Source organism: Leptinotarsa decemlineata, unplaced genomic scaffold (assembly GCF_025532065.1).
Source record: "Leptinotarsa decemlineata unplaced genomic scaffold, Ldec_3_MD MMD2_tig00026340_RagTag_RagTag, whole genome shotgun sequence".
In the NCBI taxonomy this organism is placed as follows: Eukaryota; Metazoa; Arthropoda; class Insecta; order Coleoptera; family Chrysomelidae; genus Leptinotarsa; species Leptinotarsa decemlineata.
In genome coordinates, this window is record NW_027412694.1 from 10,183,328 (window position 1) to 10,210,017 (window position 26,690).

Here is a 26,690-nt window from a genome sequence, read left to right on the forward strand (position 1 = left end):
AGAACTAAAAGTTATGACTTCTCAAGAAATGAAACGTAATTCCTGTCTCACTATTGGCCGATCTATGTTGGCCAACCAACATATGATATTGCGTTTTGTTCTGTCACTAATGTGAGGTATTCCCTTAGAGTAACAAACAGGGAATTCCAGATTGAGTCATTCATGCCAAAAGTTATTCACCGTTTTTTCTCGACATATTTTGATCTAGCAGAGAAAGCGAATAACTTCAAACAGGGCGAACAAATCTAGAATAGAGTAATGCGAACGAAACGCACCTAATGTCGCAAGAGAGGATCCGCAGATGAACATAAATTGTGAAATAAATTGATTTCTATCCAATAGACTAGTAAGCAAACGTGTTCGCTCTCCGTAATAAAATATTCCCATTCTAACATTCACATAAAAATCAATCTTGTTCACAAGCACACAAATTGACACCTTTAATAATTACAGATCCTTATAGGGTTAAGGATGAAATAATACTACATCTCCTTATTTACCTCCTAATTTAATGTAATGTAATAAAATGGAGTAAGTCATATTGGTTGAAAGATTCTACAAGAATGAATCGCTACACCAGTGTATAGTATCTTAGTACTGTGGAATTGTTGTGGAATTGGCCGCGGTGGTAGTGCGTCCGACTCACGATCGGAAGGTCGTGTGTTCGATTCCCGCCTCGACCAGATATTTTTCTCGAGAATTTATCTGGTTGAAGCTGGAATGATTCTGCAACCGTGTTAGGAATCACACGTTAAAAGGTAAGACCTCGTTAGTCCTTAGCTCGCACAAGTTTCTCAACTTCTGAGAGTTGTCGTTCGTATGGGGGCGGCAGCTGATTAACGGAAAAACAGATTTTAAACAGATTTTCAAACTGCTTCAGCTCGACAGCTTTCACTATATATACTGAGAATTCGCTTCATTTTATTTAAATGTTCAATAATGATTCGCGCCAGATCTTTAGAGGAAAAAACAAAAAAAAAAAATTCAAAAAATTAATGAAAAAAAGTTTTTTTCTAAGAAGCTACCTTGAATTATTTGAATCAACTCTAGTTCGTAGACCTTCTTCATCCTTTCTTTCCTTTCTTCCTTCACTGTTTTTCTTATTTACGTTTTTTATCTGCAACTACATTACTCTTAAGACTAACTATGACTCATCGAATGATATCAAAAATATCACAATTGTGGAGTACTGCTGAATGATAGAAGCCGGTTTATGTTCAAATCTGAGATTTTTTTAATCCCGTTCTATAATTGTCGGTACATAAACATTGTTAGTTATGATCACATGAGTAAACGACTGATATGCATTGATATTGATATCATTGATGTATATAAAGTGATAACTTTCATTCTTTTCTTTTATCCTTTTCCTTTTTTTTTCTCTCTTTTCTTTCAACCACTATACAAAGCAGTGCTTTATGTGGCTAACTCTTTATTTATTTGTAATATTGGCATTGGTTACTGTAGTTGTTATTCGAAATTCAAAAAAGTGAAGGTAGTTGTATACACATAGAATTGAAATAAATTTCATTGGAAGTGTTAAAAGACCCCTCTTAACATATAAAAAAAGTTGATAGCTCTCGCTCTCTTGGCGTCAGAACAACCTACTTTTCTGTCAAAACGTATTAAAAATGATCCCTTTTTGCAATAATTTTATCCGACTCAGATATCTTGCCCCGTACGAAAGAAGAGTTGGGGAGAGAGATATACAGGGTTTTTCATAATGAGCGTTAATTAGCCGTTTTTGGCAAACTATCTCGAAAACGGTTCAAAATAGAAATAGTATTATCTCAACAAAGTAAATCTAAAATTGGATGTAGACCTCAAAAATGTTGAAATATACAGGGTGTTCCATTTGAAAAAATTGAGTTCCACTCATTTTTTCATGAGATCAAAGTATCTGCATTTTTTGAAGACCCTGTATGAGGCAAATGAAAATATGAATCAGAGTGAAGATCCTCATAGTATCACTCCACTCCATTTGAAATTTGATCGTTTTAGTGCAAGAGAGTTCAAGATTATCAGCATTTATAAAAGTTCATGTTTGGAAATTAATTTATATCTTCTAAACGGTAATAGATAGGTATAGGAATGAATTTGTTGAGAAAGTGATAATGAATCATAATATGATATTATATACGGTGTGTACCATTTGAAAAATCAAAGAAGCCCCTACTTTATAGTAGAAGCGACAACGCCGCTTCGTCTAAAATATTTTAGGCGTGTAGGTCATATCGACTTATGCGTACTGTGGAATTTTCAGGTTGATCCGTTAAATAGTTTGTCAGAAACGGCTAATTAACGTTCATCACGAAAAGCCCTGTATACGTCATACGTCCGCACTGTACACTATCTTTTTTCAAAGGAGATGTGCATTGGCATCTCAACACACTGTATCCAAACCAAGTTAGCATCTTTAGGAGATGATATTTGTTTTCTGGTGTGACGTGTTTTTCAAGAGATTTATTTTGCGTTAGAGGTTCCGATTCTACCCATTAGGCTTATTTGGTTTGACACCAAAACTATATTTCTACATATTTTTGTAATGATAAATCAGTTTTTAAAACTTTACTTTTTTGCTATTTTGTACTGAGGATTTAATTTGGGTACCTTAGGAGAAGGAAAAAATTTTCGCCTTCATTTACAAAGAGAGTTTGTTTCGTTATTTTTCTCTCAAATATATTACAATGGCGTTTTTTCTTGTGCTGGCATCAGACAGATCTAGTTCTTTTCCCCGAACATTTGCACGAATCTACTGCTTTTCATTAGGACTACCTTTCATGACAGTTTCATCACTGATTTCTGTTACATATTTTCTTAGCTCCACGCCTGTGAAATTATTTAAAAATGTTCTAAGATTCATTCACGTCTCTTAAAAAAATAATGTGAATGTTCAAATTTCGCGGGATGCGTACATTCAATTAAATATTTTTGAACTTTTTTATATTGATACTCTCCTTTTGAGAATATATTCACAGTTTCAGCTGTTTAGATTGTTGTTGAGAGGCATAAAAGTTAGAAATGTGGTATAAGCTTTTCACAACAGGTCGAGAAGATGTGAATGATGACGCTCGCCCTGGAAGCCCCAACACAACAACCAATGAAAATGTTGAGAAAGTGGAGAAAATTCTCATAGAGAATCCTCGAATCACTATTAGAGGAGTTGCTGAGGTTGTCGACATATCGGTTGACATGTAATCTTTTCGGAAATTTTGGGCCTGAAGCGTGTGACAGCAAAGTTAATTCCAAAATTGCTGAATTTTGACCAAAAAAAACCGTAGCATACGCATCGCTCTGGAATTGTTGAATGATGTCAACGGCGATACAAATTTGCCTACAAGGGTCATAACTGGTGACGAATCATGAATATATGTTTATAACATTGAAACCAAAGTTCAATCGTCCAAATGGAAAGGCCAGGAGAGGCAAGAATAAAAAAAGCACGTCAAGTTCGATCAAATGTCAAGGTTTTGCTCAGTGTTTTCTTCAATTACCGTGGCGTAGTGCATCAGGAGTACTTGCCACATGGTTGTATAATCAGTAAGGAGTATTATCTTGAAGCTATGTGCTGCTTGTGAGAAGCAATACGAAGGAAACATCCGTTATTGTGGAAAAACAATTCATGGCTTTCGCATCAAGATAGTGCACCTGCTCACTCATCATTGCTTGTTCATATTCACCAGATTTGGTCCCCTGCGACTTTTTCTTGTTCCCAAAATTAAAGAGACCCATGATAGGACGGTGTTTCGCAACAATTGAGGAGATAAAACTTGAGTCACTGAGAGAGATCAAGGACATACCAAAAAGTGCATATCAGAACTGTTTCGAAGATTGGTAAAAACGTGAGCACAAGTGTATTATATCTGAGAGAGACTACTTTGAAGGGGACAAAATAGAAATTGAAGTTTTTTTAAAAAATTAAATGAAAATGAACCTATTTTTTGAACAGACCTCGTTTTCTTCTCTAACAGATTAACAATTTTAATTTCCAACTTTAGCATTTCTTGAAATATTTTGTTGGATATTTTCTCTGTTATCATTCATTCTGTGTGTGAATTTCTAGATGTAATATTTCCTCATTTGTTACCGATTTCTTTTTTGTGAATCTTGTTTCAAGATGTTTACAGTGGACACGTATTGAACTAACATCGTTCATTTGGAAGTTTTTCCTTATTTGGGTATTTCATTGTATTTGAAATGAGTTTTCATTCTCCTCACTTTGATATAGTTAACATAATATTTCCATAGTCATTGAAAAATATTTTACCTGTTACCTGTCCAGAACTGTAGTTATATTTATGTTAACATCATTAAAAAAGAAAGGAGTGATCAAAACGTAAAAAGAGTATTTTATGATCATTTAAAATAAAATAAATGTTTATCACTAACAATTATAAATAAATAATATATCACTTACAATAGTTACTAATCCATATAGAATTCATTATTTACAAACGTGAATAAAAACAATATCAGTCAATAACAACCAATCTAACACGTCTTCGTCTTCCTACCCTTGACAAATTTAAAACTGGTGTTCCAGAGTTGCTTCCCGTTTCTTGAACAGCATTACCATCACCAATATTATGTACATTATTAGAACAACTACTTTTGTTTCCAGCAATTTCATTTTGAGTTGTGAGAGTTGTGCTAACTGTAGGTTCTCCAGTTTTAGGCAACACAACATCAGGAATTTTGGTGGAGGATACTGGAATTTCGCCATTTTCCTGGTTGACAGCACTTTCATTGACGCTCTGAGGCTTATCATCTTTATCAGAAGAAACTTGAAATTTTGTTATATCACATTCCAAATTTGACATATTCATAGTATCTAGCAAATTGATGATGTTTCTATCAAATGATCTTTGAGTACCATCATCATTCAAGTTTTGGAAATGGTTTTCTTCCAAATGTAAGAGAGGAATATCACCATCATGGGTGAGTGTTAAAGGAGAAGCATTTGGTGCAGAAAGATCTTTAGCAAATGAGGGCATACGGTTTTTTTCTAATATATTTTCAAATGTACAAATCGGACTATCATCAATTCTAATTGGTGTTATTCGTTTGCGTACTGGAACCTGATCAACGACTGAATTACCCTGATTGATGTCAACATTCAGTTCATCGGATTTAGGGATACATTTACCTGAACATTCTACATTTAGTGAATTTTTTGAACTAAACACACTGTCTTTCACCTTGGGAGGAACTTTCACTGAAGATATTTTTGGTGGTTCAGAACCCTTGCTTCATCTTCATTCTTCGTTACTTTTTCAGATACTTCCACACTCGCAAATTTTTCTTCAATCGTTTTCGATTTTTGATGTTTTACACTTTTATTTTGCAATGCTCTCCTCTTAGATCTAACATTATCTTTTGAAAGCTTATCTGCTTCCAACAAAGTTTCATTCAATGGTATAAGATTTGGTACTGGTTGTGGATTTGAATCCTCTGGAAGTATATCTGGCATGTTCCTCATTTCTTTATTGTTAATCAGTGTCTCAGTTTCAATATTTTTTGAACATATCTCCGAGCTACGAATTTCTGAAGAATATTTCAAGTTATTCGTTAACAACAATTCCCCATTTTCTCTTTTTCTTTTGTGAGAGGATGAATCTTTCAAATTTTCATCAGTATCAACCTTACTGTCTGACGATTCTGCTAGTGGATGCTCATTACTTTCTGAATCTATCACCCTTTCCTGTTTGTTAAAAGCACATTTCTTTTCTGGTTTTTCCATTGAATTTGTTTCATGAAGCCTTTCAAAGTCAGTTTCGTGATCACTTTCTCTTGAACAAATGTTTACTTGGTTGTTCAAAGAATCTTTAGTTTCAGTTGGTGCTTTCTCGGGTAGACGTTTCACTTTGATTTTCTGTGAAACAGCAGTTTCAATTACATTTTTTCTAATCAAACTTTCTGGATTATTTTTGTCATTGGCACCAGTAGTTGAATCATCTTTTTCAACAGGCTTCTTATCAGTAGTTTGTTTAATTTTTTTTTTATTTATTTCAATTCGTTCATCAGAATTTCTTTTTGGAGGTAAGTTATCTTTCGTTTCCGAACTATTTTCAAACAATTCTTCTTTTTTAGTGTCCTTGTCATTTTCTGAACACGATGCCCTGATAAGCAACAAATTTTCTTTTTCTGATGATACTAAATTCTTATATTTTCCTTGAATTGATTTTGTTTCTTTTTCTTCACATTGACTTTTTCTGGTTAAATTTTTTCCCAAAATGTTGTGGTTATCATGAACTTTATTTGGACTCACAGGTTCTTGTTTTTCAGTTGCAACATCATCGCATGACAATTTTACATCGATTAATTTTTTTCCATCAGTTTCACCAATTTTCTCTTTACTGAAATTGGTGGAAATATCTTCAGACTCTCTGTCTGTAGCCAATATACTTGTTTTCGCAGTGTTTTCTTCCAGATCCTTGTCACGAGTACAATCTTTACTCATTCCTTCCTTAGATTTTTTAGTAGAACACTTGGTATCAGTTCCGTCTTCTGTTGAAGCTTTTTCTAATTTTTCTGTGACTCTATTTTTAGTAGAAGTGTCTTTTTGTAGATCTGGACTACTGTCACATTCAATTGTTTGATGACTTCTCTTACATTTATTACTTTCCTTTTTTACATGTTCATAAATATTATTTATCTCTGAACTGTCATCATTTTCTTGGAGAGAAATTACTCTTGTTCTCTCTAAATTTGTTTCCATTGTCCTTATTTCATCACTCGCCCCATCTATTCGATTTCTACTTTTTGATCTGCCTCTTCTTGGATCCCTAATATAAGATTCATGATTTTTTAAAGAAAAATGAGATTTTTCATTATGATTTCGACTATTATATTTATCAATGCTCTTCCTATATTCACTCTCTCCACTGAAACTTTTTCTTCTGGAATAGATATTCATTCGATTATCAGTTCTAAATCTGAGTTCTGAATGTTTTCCATACTCGTGTCTGTATGTTTCTCTCCGTTCTTCCAAATTATTATGTTCGTGTCTGTATGTTTCTCTACGTTCTTCCAAATTATTATGCTCATGTCTGTATGTTTTTCTCCGTTCTTCCAAGTTATTATGCTCATGTCTGTATGTTTCTCTCCGTTCTTCCAAGTTATCTCTTCTCATGTGACGCCCTCTTGACCCTGAACGGGCTCTGTGTTCTCTTTCTTCTGATTTTCGTTCTATAAAACTTCTTGGAACCGATTTTGGTCTACTTTTTTGGTATCTTTCCTTTGTTCTGTTAGCGTCCCTGTGTCTTCCTTCATATGAACTCTTGTGATCCTCGTTTGACACCAAAACTATATTTCTTTGGGATTCGGAATCATCACATTTTTGTATTGATGAATCAGTTTCCACCGATTGTTTTTCCTTTTTTGGTATTTTGTACTGAGGATTCAGTTTGGCTACCTTTGGAGAAGCAGACAATTCTCGCTTTCGTTTACAACTAGAATTTGTTTCCTCATTTTCTTCCAAAGCTTTTTTTATGTCAACATCAGGAAGATCTAGTTCTTTTTCCCTAGCATTTGCAAGAATCTTCTGTTTTTCATTTAAAGTACTTTTTATAATAGTTTCATCATTAATTTCTGTTATTTCTTTCTTAAGTTCCATGCTCCCAAAATTATCTGAAAGGTTTTCTGAAGATTTATTTTTTTTTACATGTTCTTCTTCGACAGATTGAGAATTTTGATTTTCAATTTTTTTATCTCTTGAAATATTTTGTTGAGGATTTTTTCTGTTATCATTGCGCATATTTTTCTCCTGTACTTTGAATTCACTCTTTTCAATCTGTGTGTGAATTTCTATATGTGATTTTACCTCATGTGAAAATACATCATTATTTATTGACAGATTATTTACTTGCTCATCATTTGTTGCAGAGTTCTTTTGTTGTGAATCTGTTATAGATTCTTCACAACTAAAACTATTCTCAATAATTGTTTCAGTAAAAGAAGTTGCATCATTTAAAATGTTTAATTTACATACCTTTCTCTCAATCTTATTAGTGTCACTCATGATGGATTTAGATTCTTCGATATGACACAATTTTATTTCTGTGTTGATGTTTTTCTCAGAAGAAGATTCAAGAGGTTTATCAGTAATTTTATTTTGATTGTCTTTATTTTCTTTCATTTCTTTTATATCTGAGATTTCTTTCTGTGATTCAACAACTGCCTCTGATTCTTCTTTTGCAAATCGTAGATTGATATCTTTCAAGTTGTGGGAAGTACTTCTATTTTCCCCTTTCTCTTCTTTGTCGTCTTTTCTGTAAGAAATGGAATGTGAAGAAATGGATTCATTATACATTTCTTCTGAACTCGCTTCTTGTTCTTTCTTGGTAACAGTTATTAGCCTTGTATCGTTTATATCGATCAATACACTATCCATGATATGGTTCATATTTTCAGCAAAAAAGTTTCCCGGTTTCTTTTGAATCGACTTCGTTTTACTATGTGACATATTTTCAATAGAAGCTTTTTTCTCCCACATTTTCTGTTCCAGTTTCTGAACAGCTTTCAATTTTTTTCGCACTGGTTTTCTATTCTCTTCATTTGAATTTTTCAACTTCTTCCTTTCAAAATCTATTTCTTTTATGATTTCCACACATGGAATTCTAGAACATTCGTTTTGAACGTTGTGTTCTTCATCACTGGTGTGAGTTTCTTTTTCCACTATCTCATTCCTTTTCCTGGAAAAGTAATAATTAATAAAAATTTATGAATTTTTGTCTAAAAAAATGAATTATTTTAACAATAATGTAATGAAATGATAAATCATGAATGACCTGAATATTTTATATGAACGTGTGAAAAATGCAATACAAAATATTACAGCCACTCAAACTAAAATACTGGGTACCTACGTATGTGTACCATTTTACATCTTTTTAAAAAAATCATGCAAAATAATGAAGGAAAATAATCAAGTTTTTGGTTTCATGATTGTTTCATTTGTTAGATATCAATTTGATTAATTCGGAATTAAAATGATTAAAACTGAGATATGAGGTTTGGAATTTTGGTCCTTCAAGAACGAAGGAATACACGATAACAAGAAATCGCTGTTCAAACATCAGAACGAGTTGGAGCTGGTATGGTATCAACAAAAGTCTTTCAGATAATTTCATTTAGGCGATTTAGGATTTGCTGCAAGAGATGTTATAAACGTGGGTAATTCAATGCTTTTGGGAATTCTCTACCAAATAAAACAAATTGAAGTTAACCTTTTAATAGTTACTTATGGTTTGACAGGTTTGGTGCATATTTTTTCTCTGTAAAATTTATGTAAGGAGGTACTTATTCAAGTAAACTTGTTTTTGGCTCAAATACTCATTACAATTCATTCAAGATATGGGTTTTTGATAGAAAAAAAAAGAAAACAGGAATTTCATTAGAGAAGGATAGAGATGACTTTTCTGAAAACATGTATATAGTTAGTTCAGAAGAAAAACAAAAAAACAAAAGTATGCAGCATATAGCTATTTGAAAAACCTGCCCTGAAAGTGATCAACAAATCTAACCAGACTTCAGAAATGCTTTTATTAGTTTTGTTTAGGAATCAATAATAGAGAAAATTGGGTTTTTTATAATCTACTAGTACTATGTTGGTATATGGCTGCTATTCCAATGTTTGGACAGAATCAGAATCAACGAACTTAGGCGTGCGCAGCGTTATAAAACAGTGCTTTCAAAATATTGTTCTACAGCGCCATCTCGTGACGAGTTACAGAAAAATTGATAGCCTAAAAACCTTCTCTATGAAAAATTACTTATACATGTCAAGTTTCATCACGATCGGTTGAGCGATGTAGAAATTCATCACTTACCAACCAACAAACATCCATTTTTATATATTAGACAGAAAAATTGATAGCCTAAAAACCTTCTCTATGAAAAATTACTTATACATGTCAATTTTCATCATTATCGGTTGGGCGATGTAGAAGTTTATCACTTACCAACCAACCAACAAACATCCATTTTTATATATTAGATTTTTTTTTTTGTATTTAACAGATAAAGTTCCAGTAAATGAATGAACAATCATTTTGATTTTTAGCATTCACCTATATTGCTATTTGAAAATCCTACCCTGAAAATTATCGACAAATCTAACCAGACTTCAAAACTGCTTTTATTAGTTTTGTTTAGGAATCAGTAATGAAGAAAATTTGGTTTTTTATAATCAGTAACGAAGAAAATTTGGTTTTTTATAATCTAAATATTTTTTGTATTTAACAGATAAAGTTCCAGTATATGAAATAACAATTATTTTGATTTTTTGTATTCAACTATATTAAGAATGAGCATTCTCAACTTATATTGTACTGGTAGGCTTACAACGACACATCGTAGAAATTCAAATGAATAAATTATCCACCGCTGGCCTGAAAGAATAGTGCGACCATCGGTGAAATAAAATTTGGGTTGACTTATAGACAATATCATCCCTGAAAAATCAAATTATCAGAAACGTCTTATAATCCAGAAGAAAAATACAAGAAAAGAAAAAAAAAATAAAGCAGGAGATTGAAAATAAAATCAAGATGTTTCACTTGAACAAACTAAATTATTTTAAGCAGCTAAATTCAACAGTAAAAAAGTTCATCATCATGAGTTTCCAGTAAGTATTCCAAATCTAAGTTATATTAATAAACATACCTCAATTGCTGAAAAATGTGACTGAAATGTTGGACACAAGCTGTGAGTCAACCTTGAATGATATTGATTTGCTTTGCCAAACAATTCCCTATAACATTTTCTGGTGAAGACAAAGATTGACACTTTTTTTGATATATTTGTAAGAATTTTTATCAAACGTGTTTCGACCTTTAGAGGTACACGCTCTCCTGATTGTGCACAATTTGTGAAAAATTTGAATGGAACCATACTTTAAACTTGTACAACAAATTCTTTTTTGACATTAGATCCCAATGTCCTTGTTATAACAGAGGCTTTTCAGAAAGTAATGAAAAAAATTAGATTACGGTAAAACTTGTACACAATTTGATGAGGTTCATGAAATCTCGCAGTGAAAAAAAAGTTGAGGCAAGAAAACACCAAATCCAATGGAATTTAAAGATTTTAGGGAAATGAGTATTCTGCCTGTATTGTCAAAAATATTGGAGAGAGCCAAGGAGTTTCAAATTAAAAACCATCTTTTGAACTTCAGTCTGTTGCCTTCTGTTCAATCAGAATTTCAGAAAAGGCATAGCTGTACAACCGCTCTTCTACATTTTACGTATGACGTAATGAAAGCAATAGATAATATAATATGTTATTTATTTAAGATCCAATTATAAATATAAATGAAGAAGTACAAATTGAAAGTTCAAATAAATAACGAGATGCTCGATAAGTAAGTGAATACTTGTAGATGAAATCAAATGTACGGTGTTAGTCCTAGTAGATTTCAGCCGAACGTTTGATACTCAAATATCACAGCTTTCCGGCAAAAATGGCAGACAATGCTTGTGAAATTGTTAATGCAATTTTAGATAAAATTGTTGAACTGGCAACAGACCACTGTTTATTTAAGAACCCTAGTAAATCGAATGTAATGGTCTTTGGTCCAAGATTTCACCGGTCTATAGTGATTAACTCTGCGAATATCTGCATTCAAAATGAACTACTAGATATTGTTTGTGAAGTAAACAATTTTGGTGTTTTGATGGATGTAGATCTGAGATTATAAAAATGTATAAATAAACTCTTACAACGTGCCTACTCTGCATTGAAAATCAACGCATGACGCATACCGCGAAAACTCCGGATGGGTCCCGAAATCCGCAGAGGGATCCGGAACGTTCGTTGACGATATAAAAACGTCGCTATTCGTCCCGAAGAGTAGTCTGTGCCAAGAAAGCGAATCGAGCGGTTAACAAACGGTGAAGATAAATTAAGCGTTAGTTACTGAGTGGTGTAAATAAATTAGTTGTGATAGTGAAGTATTGTTAAAATAAATTTGTTTAAGACAGTCAATTCTTTAATTCGTTATAATTGGTGATCAGAAGTAGATTTTCAAAATAAATTTGAGAGCGCTTGGTGGACAATTTTTGTATCGCAGTGAAATTGACCATAAAACTTTCGCACTTTCGCGCAGATAGACTGGTGATTCATTGTGTTTCGCGAAGCGGACAGTACCGGACGACGGAAATATAAACGGATAGACCTTTCTCGCGAAAAATAGACTTGTGAAAATAAATAAGTGTTTCGGACTCCATTAAATAAGTGGACATATTCAGTTTTGAGTAAAATAGACAGTAAGAGATAAAATGTGTTCAAGAAAAGTGCGCCTAGTGGACTTGAAAGTTGCCGAATTGAAGCAAGAATTGGAGGAGAGAGAACTGGATTCTTCCGGAAAAAAATCAGTACTCCAGAAGAGACTATGGGACAACTTGATTGAATCAGGAGAAGATCCCGAAACATATTTATTCGAAGTTTCTGGGGGTGATTGGAGTTCAATAATGAGGAAACTCGATGGACTTCAACAAAATTCGGTAAGTCTGGAGGAGAAGCTTCTGGAAAATTCGAAGAGTTTGAAAGATGAACTTCAACAAAATTCGAAGTGCTTGAAGGAAGAACAAATATCCGGCAAACCCTCACGGCCCAGGAACAGGAAGACTATGACCAACTTGTGAAGCATCTTGAACTGCGGTATGGACAGGCCCACCTAGAGCACGTTTACCATTCACAGCTCAAGAACCGCTGCCCGAAATCAGGAGAATCCCTACAGGAGTTTGAAGCCGACATAGCTCGATTGGTCCGTCTGGCATATCCTGCTACACCCGAAAATGTAATGGAGCGGTTAGCAGTTCAGGCATTCTTGGATGGACTTCGCGACCAAGAAACGAAGCAGGCCTTGACGCTAGCTCGTCCCAAACATCTTGTGGATGCACTGGCAAGAGCTCTGGAGTTTGAGGCTATAAAACAATCCTGCAAAGACCAGAGCAAAGTTCAAACTATGGAGGAAGATGGGCAGGGTTCTGCTGATATTGAGGCCACTATTAGAAAGGCGATAAAAGGAGTTTTGTCTGAAAGAAAACAAATAAGATGCCTGAACCGTGGGAAAATTGGGCATGTGCGTAGCAAATGTCCAAGCATTCAAAAAACCAACACCAAACCAAAAAACTAGAGAGGTTCCATGAGAAGGTGCAATCGTCAGCCTTTATCCAGCAAGCCCCCTTAATAAACGTAGATGCCCTGTCACGGAGACCATGCCCTGATGACTGCTCACATTGCCGACGAGCAGAAGAGAAGGAAGCAGCCATTTGTCGAACTAGAGCTGTAGACGACAACTGGGAGGATAATAAGATCAGGGAAGACCAAGAGAAAGACCCAGATCTTGGTTTAGTCATCGGATGGAAGAAAAGTAATCGAAGACCATCGTGGCAAGAGGTGGCAGGTTATTCACCAGTGATCAAGTCCTACTGGGCACAATGGAACTCCCTTACTTTGGAAAACGGGGTTCTGAAGCGGGTGTTGGAGTCTGAAGACGGTGAAGAAGAAAGGCACCAGACAGTGGTACCCAGGAGCAGACGACGGGAGGTACTCGAAGAAATCCATGATGGAGTCACTGGAGGACATCTGGGAGTAACGAAGACCCTCCAGAAAGTAAGACAACGGTTTTACTGGGTTAATTGTCAAGCCGACGTCAAGGACTGGTGCAGAAAGTGTGCTGTATGCGCTGCCAGTAACGGACCTAGGATACGACCGAAAGCTCCAATGCGCCAATATAACGTGGGTAGTCCTTTCGAGAGAATCGCCATCGATATCGCCGGCCCATTCCCAGAGTCCCACCATGGGAACAAATACATCCTGGTAGCCATGGACTACTTCAGCAAGTGGGCAGAAGCCTATGCCCTGCCCAACCAGGAAGCCTTTACCGTCGCTGACGTCCTGGTAAAGGAATGGATATGTCAATTCGGTGTCCCATTGGAGCTGCATTCGGACCAGGGCAGAAATTTTGAGTCCAACCTGTTCCAAGAAATATGTAAACTGTTGGACATTCGAAAGACCAGAACCACAGCCCTACATCCACAGTCCGATGGAATGGTGGAACGAATGAATAGGACTATAAACCGCCACTTGTCCAAGGTAGTCTCTGACCATCAAAGAGACTGGGACCAATACCTCCACCTGTTCCTGCTGGCTTATCGTTCGGCAGTGCACGAGTCAACCGGCCAAACCCCTGCCAGTATTATAATGGGACGAGAGCTGCAGCTTCCTTACGACCTAAAATTTGGGATGCCTCCAGAATAAGACACTGCGGGGGAAGACTATGTCAGCAAGCTTCGGCAGAGAATGGACGACATTCATGAACGAGTCCGTCTGAACATCCGGAGTGCCAGCGATAGGATGAAGGAGGCCTATGACATCAAGGCGAATGCTGGAGGATTCGAAATCGGCGACCTAGTTTGGCTGTACAATCCTAAGCGCCGCCGTGGTTTATCACCGAAGTTGCGGAACTCGTGGGAAGGTCCGTACAAAATCATGAAAAAGATTATTGACCTCGTCTACCGAATTCATAAGCCACCTCGAGGAAAGCCTAGGGTCGTCCATTTTAATAGACTGGCTCCTTATGCTGGAAATCACGACCAAGTTCGCGCCCTCAGACCACCAGAGGATGAAATGACGTTCCAGCAATTCATGTCCTTATACTCGAACGGACAGAAGGTCGTATATGGGGTAACTCGAGAAGAGCCACGAGACCTTTTCAAGGTTCCAGTTGATTACGCCCTAGCACACTGCGTGGCAAAGGATCTCCAAATGTCCAAGGGCATCGCTGTGGTATTCAACAAGAAATTCGGTCAGCTTCAAACATTACGAGAACAGAATCCAGAAGTCGGAGGAGTGCTACAGTTGAAGAAGGGTCAGAGAAACATCTTCTACTTGGTGACCAAAAAGCATTCTCGAGACAAACCATCCTATGAAGATGTCTGGAGGAGTCTTACTAGACTGAAGGAGACGATGCTCGACCAGAATCTCGTGGAGTTGGCGATCCCGAAATTAGCCTCTGGGCTCGACAGGCTGGACTGGAGAATTGTGAGAAGCATGTTGGAAACGATCTTCAGATCCAGCGGCATCCAGATTTTGGCGTGTGGTAACCATCTTCCACGACCGAGCATAAAGACTGTGGAGTGTTACTTCCATCGAACTTCACAGTGCCAATATGGAGAGTTCTGCAGGTATCGACACACGCCAAGTATGACATTTCGGGGCGAAACGTCTTTAAGGAGGGTGCAATGTAATGAATCTGAAGCCGGCCCTGACGGTGTCCCAGTCAGCCAACGCATGACGCATACCGCGGAAACTCCGGATGGGTCCCGAAATCCGCAGAGGGATCCGGAACGTTCGTTGACGATATAAAAACGTCGCTATTCGTCCCGAAGAGTAGTCTGTGCCAAGAAAGCGAATCGAGCGGTTAACAAACGGTGAAGATAAATTAAGCGTTAGTTACTGAGTGGTGTAAATAAATTAGTTGTGATAGTGAAGTATTGTTAAAATAAATTTGTTTAAGACAGTCAATTCTTTAATTCGTTACAGTATTGTAAGATTGATTTTCAATATGGAATATAAGATAGCTGTAAACCGATATTTGTCAGAATGCAACTATTATCGGCACCATCAATTTATCTGTTCAAATGTGTTAATTTTGCGAGAAAAAATCTGTCCACTTTTGCAACCAATGCATCATGCCATGCGGCATGGTAGCTTATTGAGAATACCAGCCCACACCACATCTAAATTTAAAAACTGTCCCCAGTATAGTGCTATTACGTTTTATAATAAACTACCCAACTTTTTAAAAAACTCCAAATCAGACAATATTTTTTATAAAAGTACTAAGGAATTTTTTTTGAAAAATGTTTTTATAATGTACAAGAGTATCTGGATGGCAACTTCAGCTGAGTTTCATTTTGTTTAGTATACTCTCATTGAGATTTTAAACTTTATATCTTACTTACTTGCTATATTTTAAATGTATATGTTTAGTATAAATAGTACCTGTTGACATACCATATGTACATATTGTACCTCAGTGGCTAAATAAATTATTATTATTATTATTATTATTATTATTATTATTGAACATTTGAGAAATCTTCTGGGTCTCGGTGAACAAGTTACTGGAGACCACATACAACTAACAGAAATCTGCATGGAACAGAATTACTTTCAGTTTTACAACTTTTTCTGCAGAACGAAGACATGGCAATGGGAAACCAACTGTCCTTCTTTTTCGCTAATTTATTTTGGTGTTAGGAAACAGTGTTTGTTTTGAAAAAGTGGCCCTTATGGGATGCTCATAGGAAAACGTCATCTCAATACACGAATAACAAAGTTGAACAAGGCAACCCAAAGCGGTCTGTTGCAAAGCCAAGCTTCGATTATAATTGCTGAACAAGAATTGTCATCCGTATTTCACTGCAGCTTCCACTACAAGGCAATTAGATGAAACCAGAGCCCAAAAACGAAGAATTGAAAATCCAACACCAGACAGTGCTGTTTCAACACGCCTGGGTTTCATCAGTGGTGCTATGCCGAACCACAAATGACTGCTGGTATCATGTCTTCTTAGAGGACATAACATCTCCCCTTATGGAGACACTATTCACGGGATTTCCAGAAGACTTAATCCACGAATATCAAAGATAAATGAGGCTCTCCAAAGCGGTCAGTTGCAATTCCAATCTTCGACATCGGCCACCGAACGAGGTTCGTCTTGTGTATTTTACCGCAGTTTTCACTTTATGCAACTAGATGAAATCAGCCGCCTAAATCATTTATCCTATTCTATAAAATACGAATTCTAAGACAACATAACAACAACCCCAGAAAATTATACAAGAGATTTCTTTTACACTTTTATATAGGGTCTTCCAACAGAAACTTCCGAACTTTGACGAGTGATAACGGCCATCTTGTTCAAGGTACGTTGGTCAAATTATCTGTTATTGATTCAGTCTGTTTTGCCAAATTGCCATGGACGGATATAGCATTAAACAACACGTGGAAATAATAAAATTGTTTTATCATAATGGGTGTTCTGTACGGGCAACATACCGCGCACTTCGTCCATTTTACGGTCACCATGATCGTCCTTCCAAGAGGACTATTCGCAATGTGTTAGATAAATATAAATCCACTGGTACGTACTTGGACGAAACGCAAAATTTGCCGAAAACATCGCCGCTGTATGTGAGAATGTACAGCAGAATCCGAGGCAGTTGATTTCACGTCGCTCACAAGAACTCGGCCTTTCACAGACCACGAATTGGCAAATTTTGCGTCATGGCTTGGGCCTGCTCCTATACAAATTTCAATTGACCCAGGACCTGAAGGTAAACGGCCATAGACAACAACGCGACGTGTCTTCCCTGAGTGAGCTCTGGAGCAGTTCTTCAAAAAATCATATTCAGCAATGAGGCCCATTTATGGATGAATGAGTAAGTAAACAAATGAAACTCTTGAATTTGGGACGATATCAATCCACATGAGATCCAAAAGCGTCCCATGCATCTCAAAACAGTCACTGTTTGGTCTCTGGATTTTGGGCTGGTGGCGTCATTAGACCATATTTCTTTGACAACGACGTTTTCCAGGCCAACACTATCAATGGCCGATGATTACCACCTTCTTCTGGCCTGAATTGGTTGATCTGGACACCAACTACATGTGGTTTCAACAGGACGGCGGTACGTGCAACACAGCTCATTACCACATTGGATATGCAGTTCTCTCAAGTCCCAGCTGTATACAAATAAGACACAAACCACATACCTATTGGTCAAATTCAGCCTGATTTATGCGCCAGAGTCATGGAGAATTGGACGTTTTGGTTGGGCTCCACCCAGAAAAGCCATAGCAGACATTTGAACTATGATTACAACTCAACAAACATAAGCTGGTTTAACGACGAGCTAGGAGTATCAACTTTTGATAATAGCAACTATGCAGCCCAAGCAATAGTTGATAGTTTTTCTTTTCAAAATCTCTTTCAAGTAAATGACAAAAATAACTGTTACGGTGTAATGTTGCATTTGATTTTTGCAAAGGAACCACACAACTGTAACGTAGATGTATATAATGACTGCTTGTTGCCATGCGATGCTCATCACCCAGCATTAACAATGACTCTATCAATAGTGAATAATTATAAGAAACTAGAGTATGAATATTTCTACTTTGATTTTAAGAAAGCTGATTATTTTGGATTGAATTATTATTTAGCTGGTATTGATTGAGAAATATAACAGATATAAAAGCGGCTACTAACATTTTTTATAATTTTTTGTATGAGGGTATATGTAACTTTGTACCGTATGTTAGGCAAACTAAGTTAAAATTTCTCTGTTGGTTCAACAATGATTTGAAGAAACTCATTATTGAAAAGAAAAAAGCTCATAAAGCCTATAAACTTAGCAAATCTTGGGATGACTACCAAATATTTTCAGATTTCAGAGCCCGATGCAAACTGGTGTCAAAAATTTGTCAAATGATTATATTAAAAGGATTGAAAATAACTTGACATCAAATATGAAAAGCTTTTGGAATTTTGTTAACAACAAACGGGAAAATTATGGCTTTCCTGATACTATGTACTGCGGGGATAATATTTATAAGAATGGAAATGACATTGTTAATGCATTTGCAGACCAGTTTCAATCAGTTTATAGACCACATAAAGATAATGAAATACCAATATTAAGTTATGAGAAAACAATTGATTTCAATAGTTGTACAGTTTCCTTAGAAATTATCCTACAAAAATTATCGGAATTAGATCCATATAAGGATCCGGGACAGATGGCATTTCATCGGTGCTACTGAAAACCTGTAGATTTACACTAGCTAAACCATTATTCTTATTATTTTCAGCTTCACTTAGTTTGGGAAAATTCCCCCTCATTTGAAAATCAAGTTATATAACGCCAATTTTAAAGTCTGGTAACAAAGCTGATATCTTCAATATCGTTGTAAATGATATCAAAGAAAAAATTACTCACTGTGAAATACTGATGTTTGCAGATAATCTAAAAATTTTTAGAGCAATTGATTCGTTGCAGGATTGTGGGAAAATTCAAATTGACCTTAAATCTTTTTCTGATTGGTGTAAGATGAATTATATGGATGTCAATGTGGCAAAATATAAAAGTATTTCCTTTTCAAAGTCATCAAACCTTTATACAGCTGATTATAGTATTGCAGGGAAGAAGTTGGAACGTGTACAATCTATACGAGATCTGGGTGTTATGATGGACTTTCGTTTACAGTATGAACACATATCTAACAAAGCGATGAAAATATTAGGATTCATATGCAGATCAACAAAAGATTTTACCAACATTTTTTCTATTAAAATACTTATACTTTGCATTGGTTAGATCAGTGATTGAGTATTGCACTTGTATCTGGTCTCCAACATACTTCAATCACAGTAATGATATTGAGAAAGTTCAGAATAAATTCCTTAGATATGTTGCCTACAAAATGAACATGCCAGCTAGAACTCATTCGCTCTACTATTGGATTGCTCAAACTCAGTACAAGACGGGCACGTGCAGACATAATATTCTTACATGAATTGTTGAACAACGAAATTAATTGCCCAACTCTTCTCAGTCAAGTCAATCTGCATGTTCCCCCGAGAAGGACACGTAACAACCAAACTTTCAGTCTCGACTTTCATAGGTGTAATTATGGAAAATGGGAAATGGGACCAATATTGATTTTTTTCATATCTCTCAGAGCACTCTTAGATATACTCTGCATGGTTTAGATTTATAAGACTATTTTTTTTTCACAATTTCATTTTAATTTTCCCTATGTAGGCTGATTTATTAGATATGTAGATACTAGAATAGTTAACTTTCTAAGGTTAATATATTGTATAAAAATTGGGGGTTACAAATAAATAAATATTCCACACCTAATATGGCATCAATAGATCTTCAAAACGAATACAAAATTTTGATATCTCACACACTTTATTTTATAATTTAAATTTAAAGATAGGAAGCGCCTAATGAAGGACCCTATACAATTAATTCAATGATTGTGGAAGACATACAATTTGAATTTATTTCATTAGTTCGGACTTCCATTGTCTAATATGATCTAAATTGATTTGAAATCCCTAAGAGAATCTATAAAAAATTAAAAAGGTTAGCTGAAAAATTACAATTATATCAAGTAAAAAAACTGAAATTGCAATGAAATAAAATACAAGCAACAACAAAAAAATCAATTTGAATTTATTAAACCACTAAGTCTAAATATATGAGGGGCTTGGAAAAAGTCCATGTTATTAAACCAGTAAACAGATTATGCTGTTAACAGCAAGTTGATAGTGGAGAAAATGAGGTTTTTTCAGTGGGGGGAAAAAGGTTGGTGTTTAAGTTTAAGAAAGGACATGTGAAAAAATAAAAAAATAAACAAGCAGCTCTTGTTTATTTTGTTGTGGTCATATTGGATTTGATTTGTTAGAATTCAATTCGACTTGATTTGATTAAAAGTGAAGAAAGTTGAGACTGAAGTTGTACGAAACAGTGTGATAGATACATAAAAAATATGTTCTCTTTGATATTTGTTCTAGATGTAGTAACAAGGATCAGACTGATTTAGGAGCAGTTGCCCCTTAGTAGTGACAGGTCGGACAGTACAGACGGTTCTTAAAACTGCCCCATCTGCGAGTGAACTAAACAATTCCATAGTTACTTTTAGCCTATGCTTGAAGTAGATGTGGGATGATACTGTGAAGACTGTAGAACATTATTAACAAAATAAAGAATTTATTATGCATATAATACCTTGGTAATTGACAGGATTCAGTCCTTTGAAATTCCTTTCTGTCATGAGTACGTCTATAATGATTTGAATATCTATCTCCACGTCTTGAATCCTCCTTCCTGCTGTGTATGTAACGATCTTCCTTTCTATCATACATATTACCATTTTTCATTCTTGTGTTGTTTTGACCATAACTAAAAATCAATCAGTCAATAGTATATGGCAAATACTAACAGATTAGTAAAAGTATGTATAAATATATATTTTGAGTGTTTCCCTATCTTTTACTTTGGTTCGTTAATACATTCACCAGCAGTAATAATTAGTTATATCGACATTGAATAGATGCCAAAAGATTATCAAGTTCAGGATTGTTATTAGTTTTTGTTATTGATATTCATTGATTTTTGTATCACCATTTCAATTCAGTGGCATTCATCAACTTTACTTCTAAGTTGTTTCCATTTTGTTGATAATTTTAATAAATTCAAAAGTGAAATATTAAAAGTATGATACGATAATATAAATCTTGCAGCAAATGGCATCTGTAGTATGACGAGGGGTCCACGAATGAAGGCCCAGATTTTATTCTCTCTAATCTTGACTCCCGCCATGGAAGCATACGTCCTAATATTGTTAATGAGTGTATTTGATGTTAATGAAAAAAAAATCGCGGACTCAGAAAGGGGGACAAAGGGTGATCACTGATGGGAAAAACTTGGTTACCGAAAAAAGAAGTCAACAACAGAAGCCAACTGCACATTTATTTTATTAGTTAGAACAGGGGTTCCCAACCTTCTTGCACCTTCATAACAGTTGACTTTTTGATAAATTTTGGCGTACCACGTGACCTAAATATTTAAATAAAGGTATATTTACTTTTATAAAAGTGTTCAAAGGCTTTTTCAATCAAATTCCTGAGAAAACTTCATATTTAATGATTAGATATTTGTTTATTTACAACATGCTATAAAGGCGAAATAAAAAAATTTAAATGATACTAATTTACAGTCTAACAACAAACAAATAAAAAATCAGTGCAAATTAAAAAAAATTAATCATCATACAAAATATACTTTTATAGTCTTCAGTGTGAAACTTGTTTGCCTGTGATTATTAATATCAACGTCAGGTTAGGTTAGGTACAAAGTGAGTGGGTCTATACAAACCTCTACCATAACCCACAAGGGTTTATTGTGGCTCACACCTATTCACACTCGACCAAATAAACCCAGGTTCTTAACGAAGCCGATTAGTTTGCATGGTGAGTGGTCTTTCAGGTCAAATGGTAAGAGTACGGCTCTGCCAAACTTAAACCTTATTCGGTCCCCAGAGGGGCAGGCATAAAGTATGTGCCCTGCTGTTTCATCATTTTTCGAACAGAGGCGACACACCTTGTCTTCCGACAGTCCGAGTCTCTGCATATGATGATTCAAATGACAGTGACCTGCAAGAAGGCCTGTTAGACATCATAGTTCATCCCTACTGTAGTTCAACAACTGTTCGAAGGACGAATAAACACCTTGGAGTGAGCCAATCCTGGAAGATTCTGCTAGAAGTCCATTAATCTTCTTGCCAGCGATGCTAATGACAGGTTCTGGCCCGATGAAGCTGCTTGCCCTCCTTTGCAAGGGAGTCAGCAGCCTCACTGCCTTCCAGGCCAGTATGGTCAGAAATGCAGACCAGAGACAATCTGTTGAGTCTTTCTATCAAGAAGAGTCGTTTTTGGCAATTTGCTACCAATTTAGACTCTTCTAACGTCGCTTGACTGTCCGAGAATATTTTATTGACTTGTGTATGAGGTTGAATTCTTCCAATCTCTCCACACACAATTCATAGCAATTAATGAAAAAATAAACATTCTTTGATAGACACTCTTTTGTGGAGAAAACGGTGTTTCATTGTTTGAGTCAATCTATTGAGTGTCGGACGGTAGCCAGTCAGTTAGACGTGGATGCTTTGTTCACTCGGTGCGACAATTGGTTAACGGAAAAACAGATTTTTTTTCAAAAACTATAGTTAAGGTTCACTCCCAAAGTTTACTGTGGGAAATTCTCATCTGAAGATTGATTTTAGTCAGTAACTTGTCATATCTATGAATTTTACCCATAAATAAAATAATTAAATAAAAAATTTACATACTTAGCTTTCGTAACAATAATCAACGTTTAAAAAATCAGTCTTTTTATTTTCAAAACTTGAAATTCTTAGTGAAAAATGTCTTGATTGATAATAAATAGGCACATATTATTAATCTGACATATTAATGACTAATTAGACTCATGAGAGGTTCATATTACACAATAACATTTTAGAGTGAACTTTCCAGTTAGCTTTTTACGCTCCAGCAACTAGATGAACTCAAGATCCAACACCAGTGATGCTAGGCTGAACCACTGATGAGATTTGGGCAAGTTGAAGCAACTCATTCTGATGCTGGATCATGAGTTCATTGAATTGCCTTTTAGTGTGAGCTGCAATGAAAGAGGATGAATTTCGTTCGGGGGCTGAAGTTGAAGTTTGGCTTTCCAATGAACAGTTTATGGGGAAGCCTCAGTTATCCTTCATATTTGTGGATTGGGTCTTCTATCGATCCCATAGATGGCGTCTTCTTAGGTGGAAATATTACCATCACACTTTAGCAGTTCCACTGTTGATTTACATTTATTTTTCATCGAGAAAAGTAAAATGTTCCTACTTTTTGATGCTTATTCTTCTAAGAACTCAAAAAAAATATTGAGAAAAATAGATTCTGGTGAAATTTTCTATATTTTCTGGAGTGTAACAGAGGAAATTTTTTAGCTCCAATTAGCTGATGCTCTTCAATTAACCTGAGAGAAAATAGGAAAATTAATCATTAGATATTGGTTTGTGGTGGTTCTTTTGGGAATAAGATTATTATTGTCTCGTGAATGTTTTTGGTTTTCTAATATTTTCTAGAGGAAACAGTGAATTATCAAGTTTTGTAATACAATAAATTCCATTGGGAAGTATTTTACTAAATGTATAGTTCTTTGATTTGCTTTCCTACAGTTGCTAGTTGGGACTATATATCCTGCAGCTAGAATGAGTACAGGAAACTGGAACTTAGTACATTTTCAATTCATTAAAAAATATCTACTTAAAAATGTATACCTCTTTGCTCTACTGTTTGTACTATCATTTTCATGTTTGCCATCTCTATCATTCCACTCGTCAACTACATTGGACCTCTCTTCAATATTGAAATGATCAATGTTATCTTTCTCAAAGTTGTTTTTGTTATGTCCACGGTAATCATGTGAATTATTCTCGTGGATTGTTTTTCTGTCATCTGCTACATTGATAGGTGGATCAAATCTTGCTCGCTTGGATAAATGGTCAGGGGAACTGTATAACTCGGGTTTTCTTTTCCTTACATCACGTCGAAAAATAATATCATCCAGTTTTCTCCGTAAATCTTCAATTATACGATCTTTACGTGCCAGTTCAGTTTGGGCAGTGAGAAACAAAGAAGATATATTTTCGGCTAAATTATCTTGTAATGTTTTTAGCCATTTAACGGCTTCTACCAGTTTTTCTACGTCCTGTTGTAAGGAGTCTATATGATCCTCGAGTCGACTATTTTCTTCCTTGAGCTGAAAATTAGAAATTATCGACATTGAAAACTGACAAAAAAAGGTTATTGTACCTTTTCAACTTCGGTTCCCAGATCAAATTCAATGATATCTGAGTAAATATTTTCAGTTTCTGGGCAATCTTTTGACAATTCCTCCTCCATATTCATGAATTCAATCAAACCCAAATGAAAAAATAAAATAAAATAATGCACAACTATAAAAATTTTATATTTATGGAAAGTAACTTGTTCTCTTTTACATATTTTTCATTTAATCTGTAAATATTTACACTGTGTATATGACGGCGGGAGAAAAATGAAAATTGACATTATTAAGCGAATCTATTTTTGGTTATTTCTTCAGTGTTGCCATGTTACCAATAAAAAAAAGAACCCACACTGCCCTGTATCATAATAAACAAAAACCATGTCTTTTTTTATTAAGAACATCAAACAAAATTTTATAAAACTTCTGTCATAATTCACGGATTTTACCCAGTCCAAGAATACTTTTTTAGATACCTTATTCCTTTATTCATAATCAAAAATAAATGGGTCAAATTGAAGTAACCGGATCAGTAATCGCGATATATACCAGTTGACTGTTTTAAATTGCTGAAAACATGTTTAAAAAATTAACACCAACTAGAATTTTTAAACGAGGTTACTTGAAAAATATGTTATTTTTGGTTACTTTTGAAACAGGACAATTGTGTCATTGATGAGTCATTTGCCCAATACTATATACATTATCCAACCAAAATTGATCTCATAATATTCAAACTGAATATTGAAGTTGGCCATTTATTTTCAAAAGTAACTTTAAATTAGGATGGAGGAGTAGAAAGCCTAAAACCTTTCTTTCCCAAAAATTTATCTCATACCCCTTTCAGTTCAAACAAGTTTCCTATGGCTGGGATAAGATTGAATAAGCGAATAAATGTCTTTACGTACTGTCATCTTGACATTAGTAGATTTACCTCATCCGTGACATAAAGTCGTAATGTTATGATTGAATTGAGTGATTTATTTCACACTGAATTTTTTAGTCCAACATTGATGTCCAACATTGAGGTTGACAGTATTCCATGTGAGAGAAATTTTAACTATATCATATATTGTATTGTTTAGCCATCCTATGAATGATATCTGATTCAATTCCATAAAGAATGTTTGGAATACAAACTGTATAATTCAATGATCATATAAAAATAGTTGCCTTGAAAGTACTTGATTCCGTCTAATTCACTGTTTATATGAATGTAGTTGTTTCGAGAGGGTTCTTTAAAATCCCAGTTCGTTTTTGAAAGTAATTTTACTTCATGATCTACACATCTTGGTGAAGACTTTTTCAATGAATTGCCTTTTTCCTTCCTTTGAACAAATCAAACTTTCAAGTTCTGATGAATCATCAGAAGAAGATGAAAATCTCATAGGGCCCCTAAATTTAAAGAATTTCATGTACTGACCATGAAAATAAATTTACTATCCTTCACTCTAGCCCGTTTTTCATCTTATTCATTAAAATAAATGAATAGGTGATTGTAAAAAGAAATGATGACCTGAGTCGTTTTTTGAAATTATAAGTTGGGTACACTTTTGTGTTCTTCAAAGATAGATGCATATTTTAATGTGAAAAGACACCTTAGTTCCTTATATAAGTGTGCCTCACCTGAGTTCATTGGTCACAAATTAAATTACGGCTGAAAAAGGCGATAAAATTGAATGTAGTGAACAGAAACAAGTCGTTTTTAATATTATTGTTTTTAATGTTTATTAAATTTGTATTTGTTTCACTCTGGGTTTCAACGTAGTTTGTCCATTGTCCCGATTACCTAAATGAGAAACTAGTTGATAACCGGAAACTAATCAGAGTTAAAAAGTTCTTGATTCATTATAATTTCCATATTGTTTTCAGAAAATGGTAATGATGAAATGACATGAAAATCATATGATTTTACTCATCTAGAATGTGAAAATATTGTGTAATTAATTATTAACTCTCCAATTACAAAAACTATTTGGGTCAGAATTTTTTTATTGTTTTTCTCTAAGCAACATGAAAGTGGCCGAGGTACTTTTCAACAATGGGGAATGTTCCTCAATACGGGTTATTAGAGCGAATGCAAGTTTGAACAAAATAAAGTTGAGTTTGATTTATGAGTTTTTAAAATTCACTTCGAAAAGTATTCAAATTGATGTTTCAAATGTTGGGTTTTAATTTTTAAAGGGATTTGTTTCTAATTCACATATTGGCAACAGCGCCTATATCAAGTTGAAATAATTTATACGTACC

General features: G+C 35.0%; 1 protein-coding gene across 1 annotated transcript; it reads right to left on the reverse strand.

Moving 5' to 3' along the window:
• Positions 1-4,331: 4,331 nt before the first annotated feature.
• On the reverse strand, positions 4,332-24,730 carry LOC111503119 (uncharacterized). Its single transcript, XM_074183710.1, has 4 exons — positions 24,467-24,730; positions 23,932-24,413; positions 20,817-20,990; positions 4,332-8,693 (listed from the first exon to the last, which is right to left on the reverse strand). The coding sequence occupies exons 1-4, from the start codon at positions 24,560-24,562 to the stop codon at positions 5,213-5,215; spliced, it is 4,233 nt and encodes a 1,410-aa protein (XP_074039811.1). The 5' UTR covers positions 24,563-24,730; the 3' UTR covers positions 4,332-5,212.
• Positions 24,731-26,690: the final 1,960 nt, after the last annotated feature.

Excerpts from the sequence above, each read along its gene's own strand:
- LOC111503119 (XM_074183710.1), bottom strand. The coding sequence starts at position 24,562 with ATGAATATGGAGGAGGAATTGTCAAAAGATTGCCCAGAAACTGAAAAT. Across the intron at positions 20,991-23,931 it reads ACAAACAGTAGAGCAAAGAG|TTATGGTCAAAACAACACAA; the intron begins GTATACATTTTT and ends ATTGATTTTTAG. Across the intron at positions 8,694-20,816 it reads GAATCCTGTCAATTACCAAG|GAAAAGGAATGAGATAGTGG; the intron begins GTATTATATGCA and ends TTACTTTTCCAG.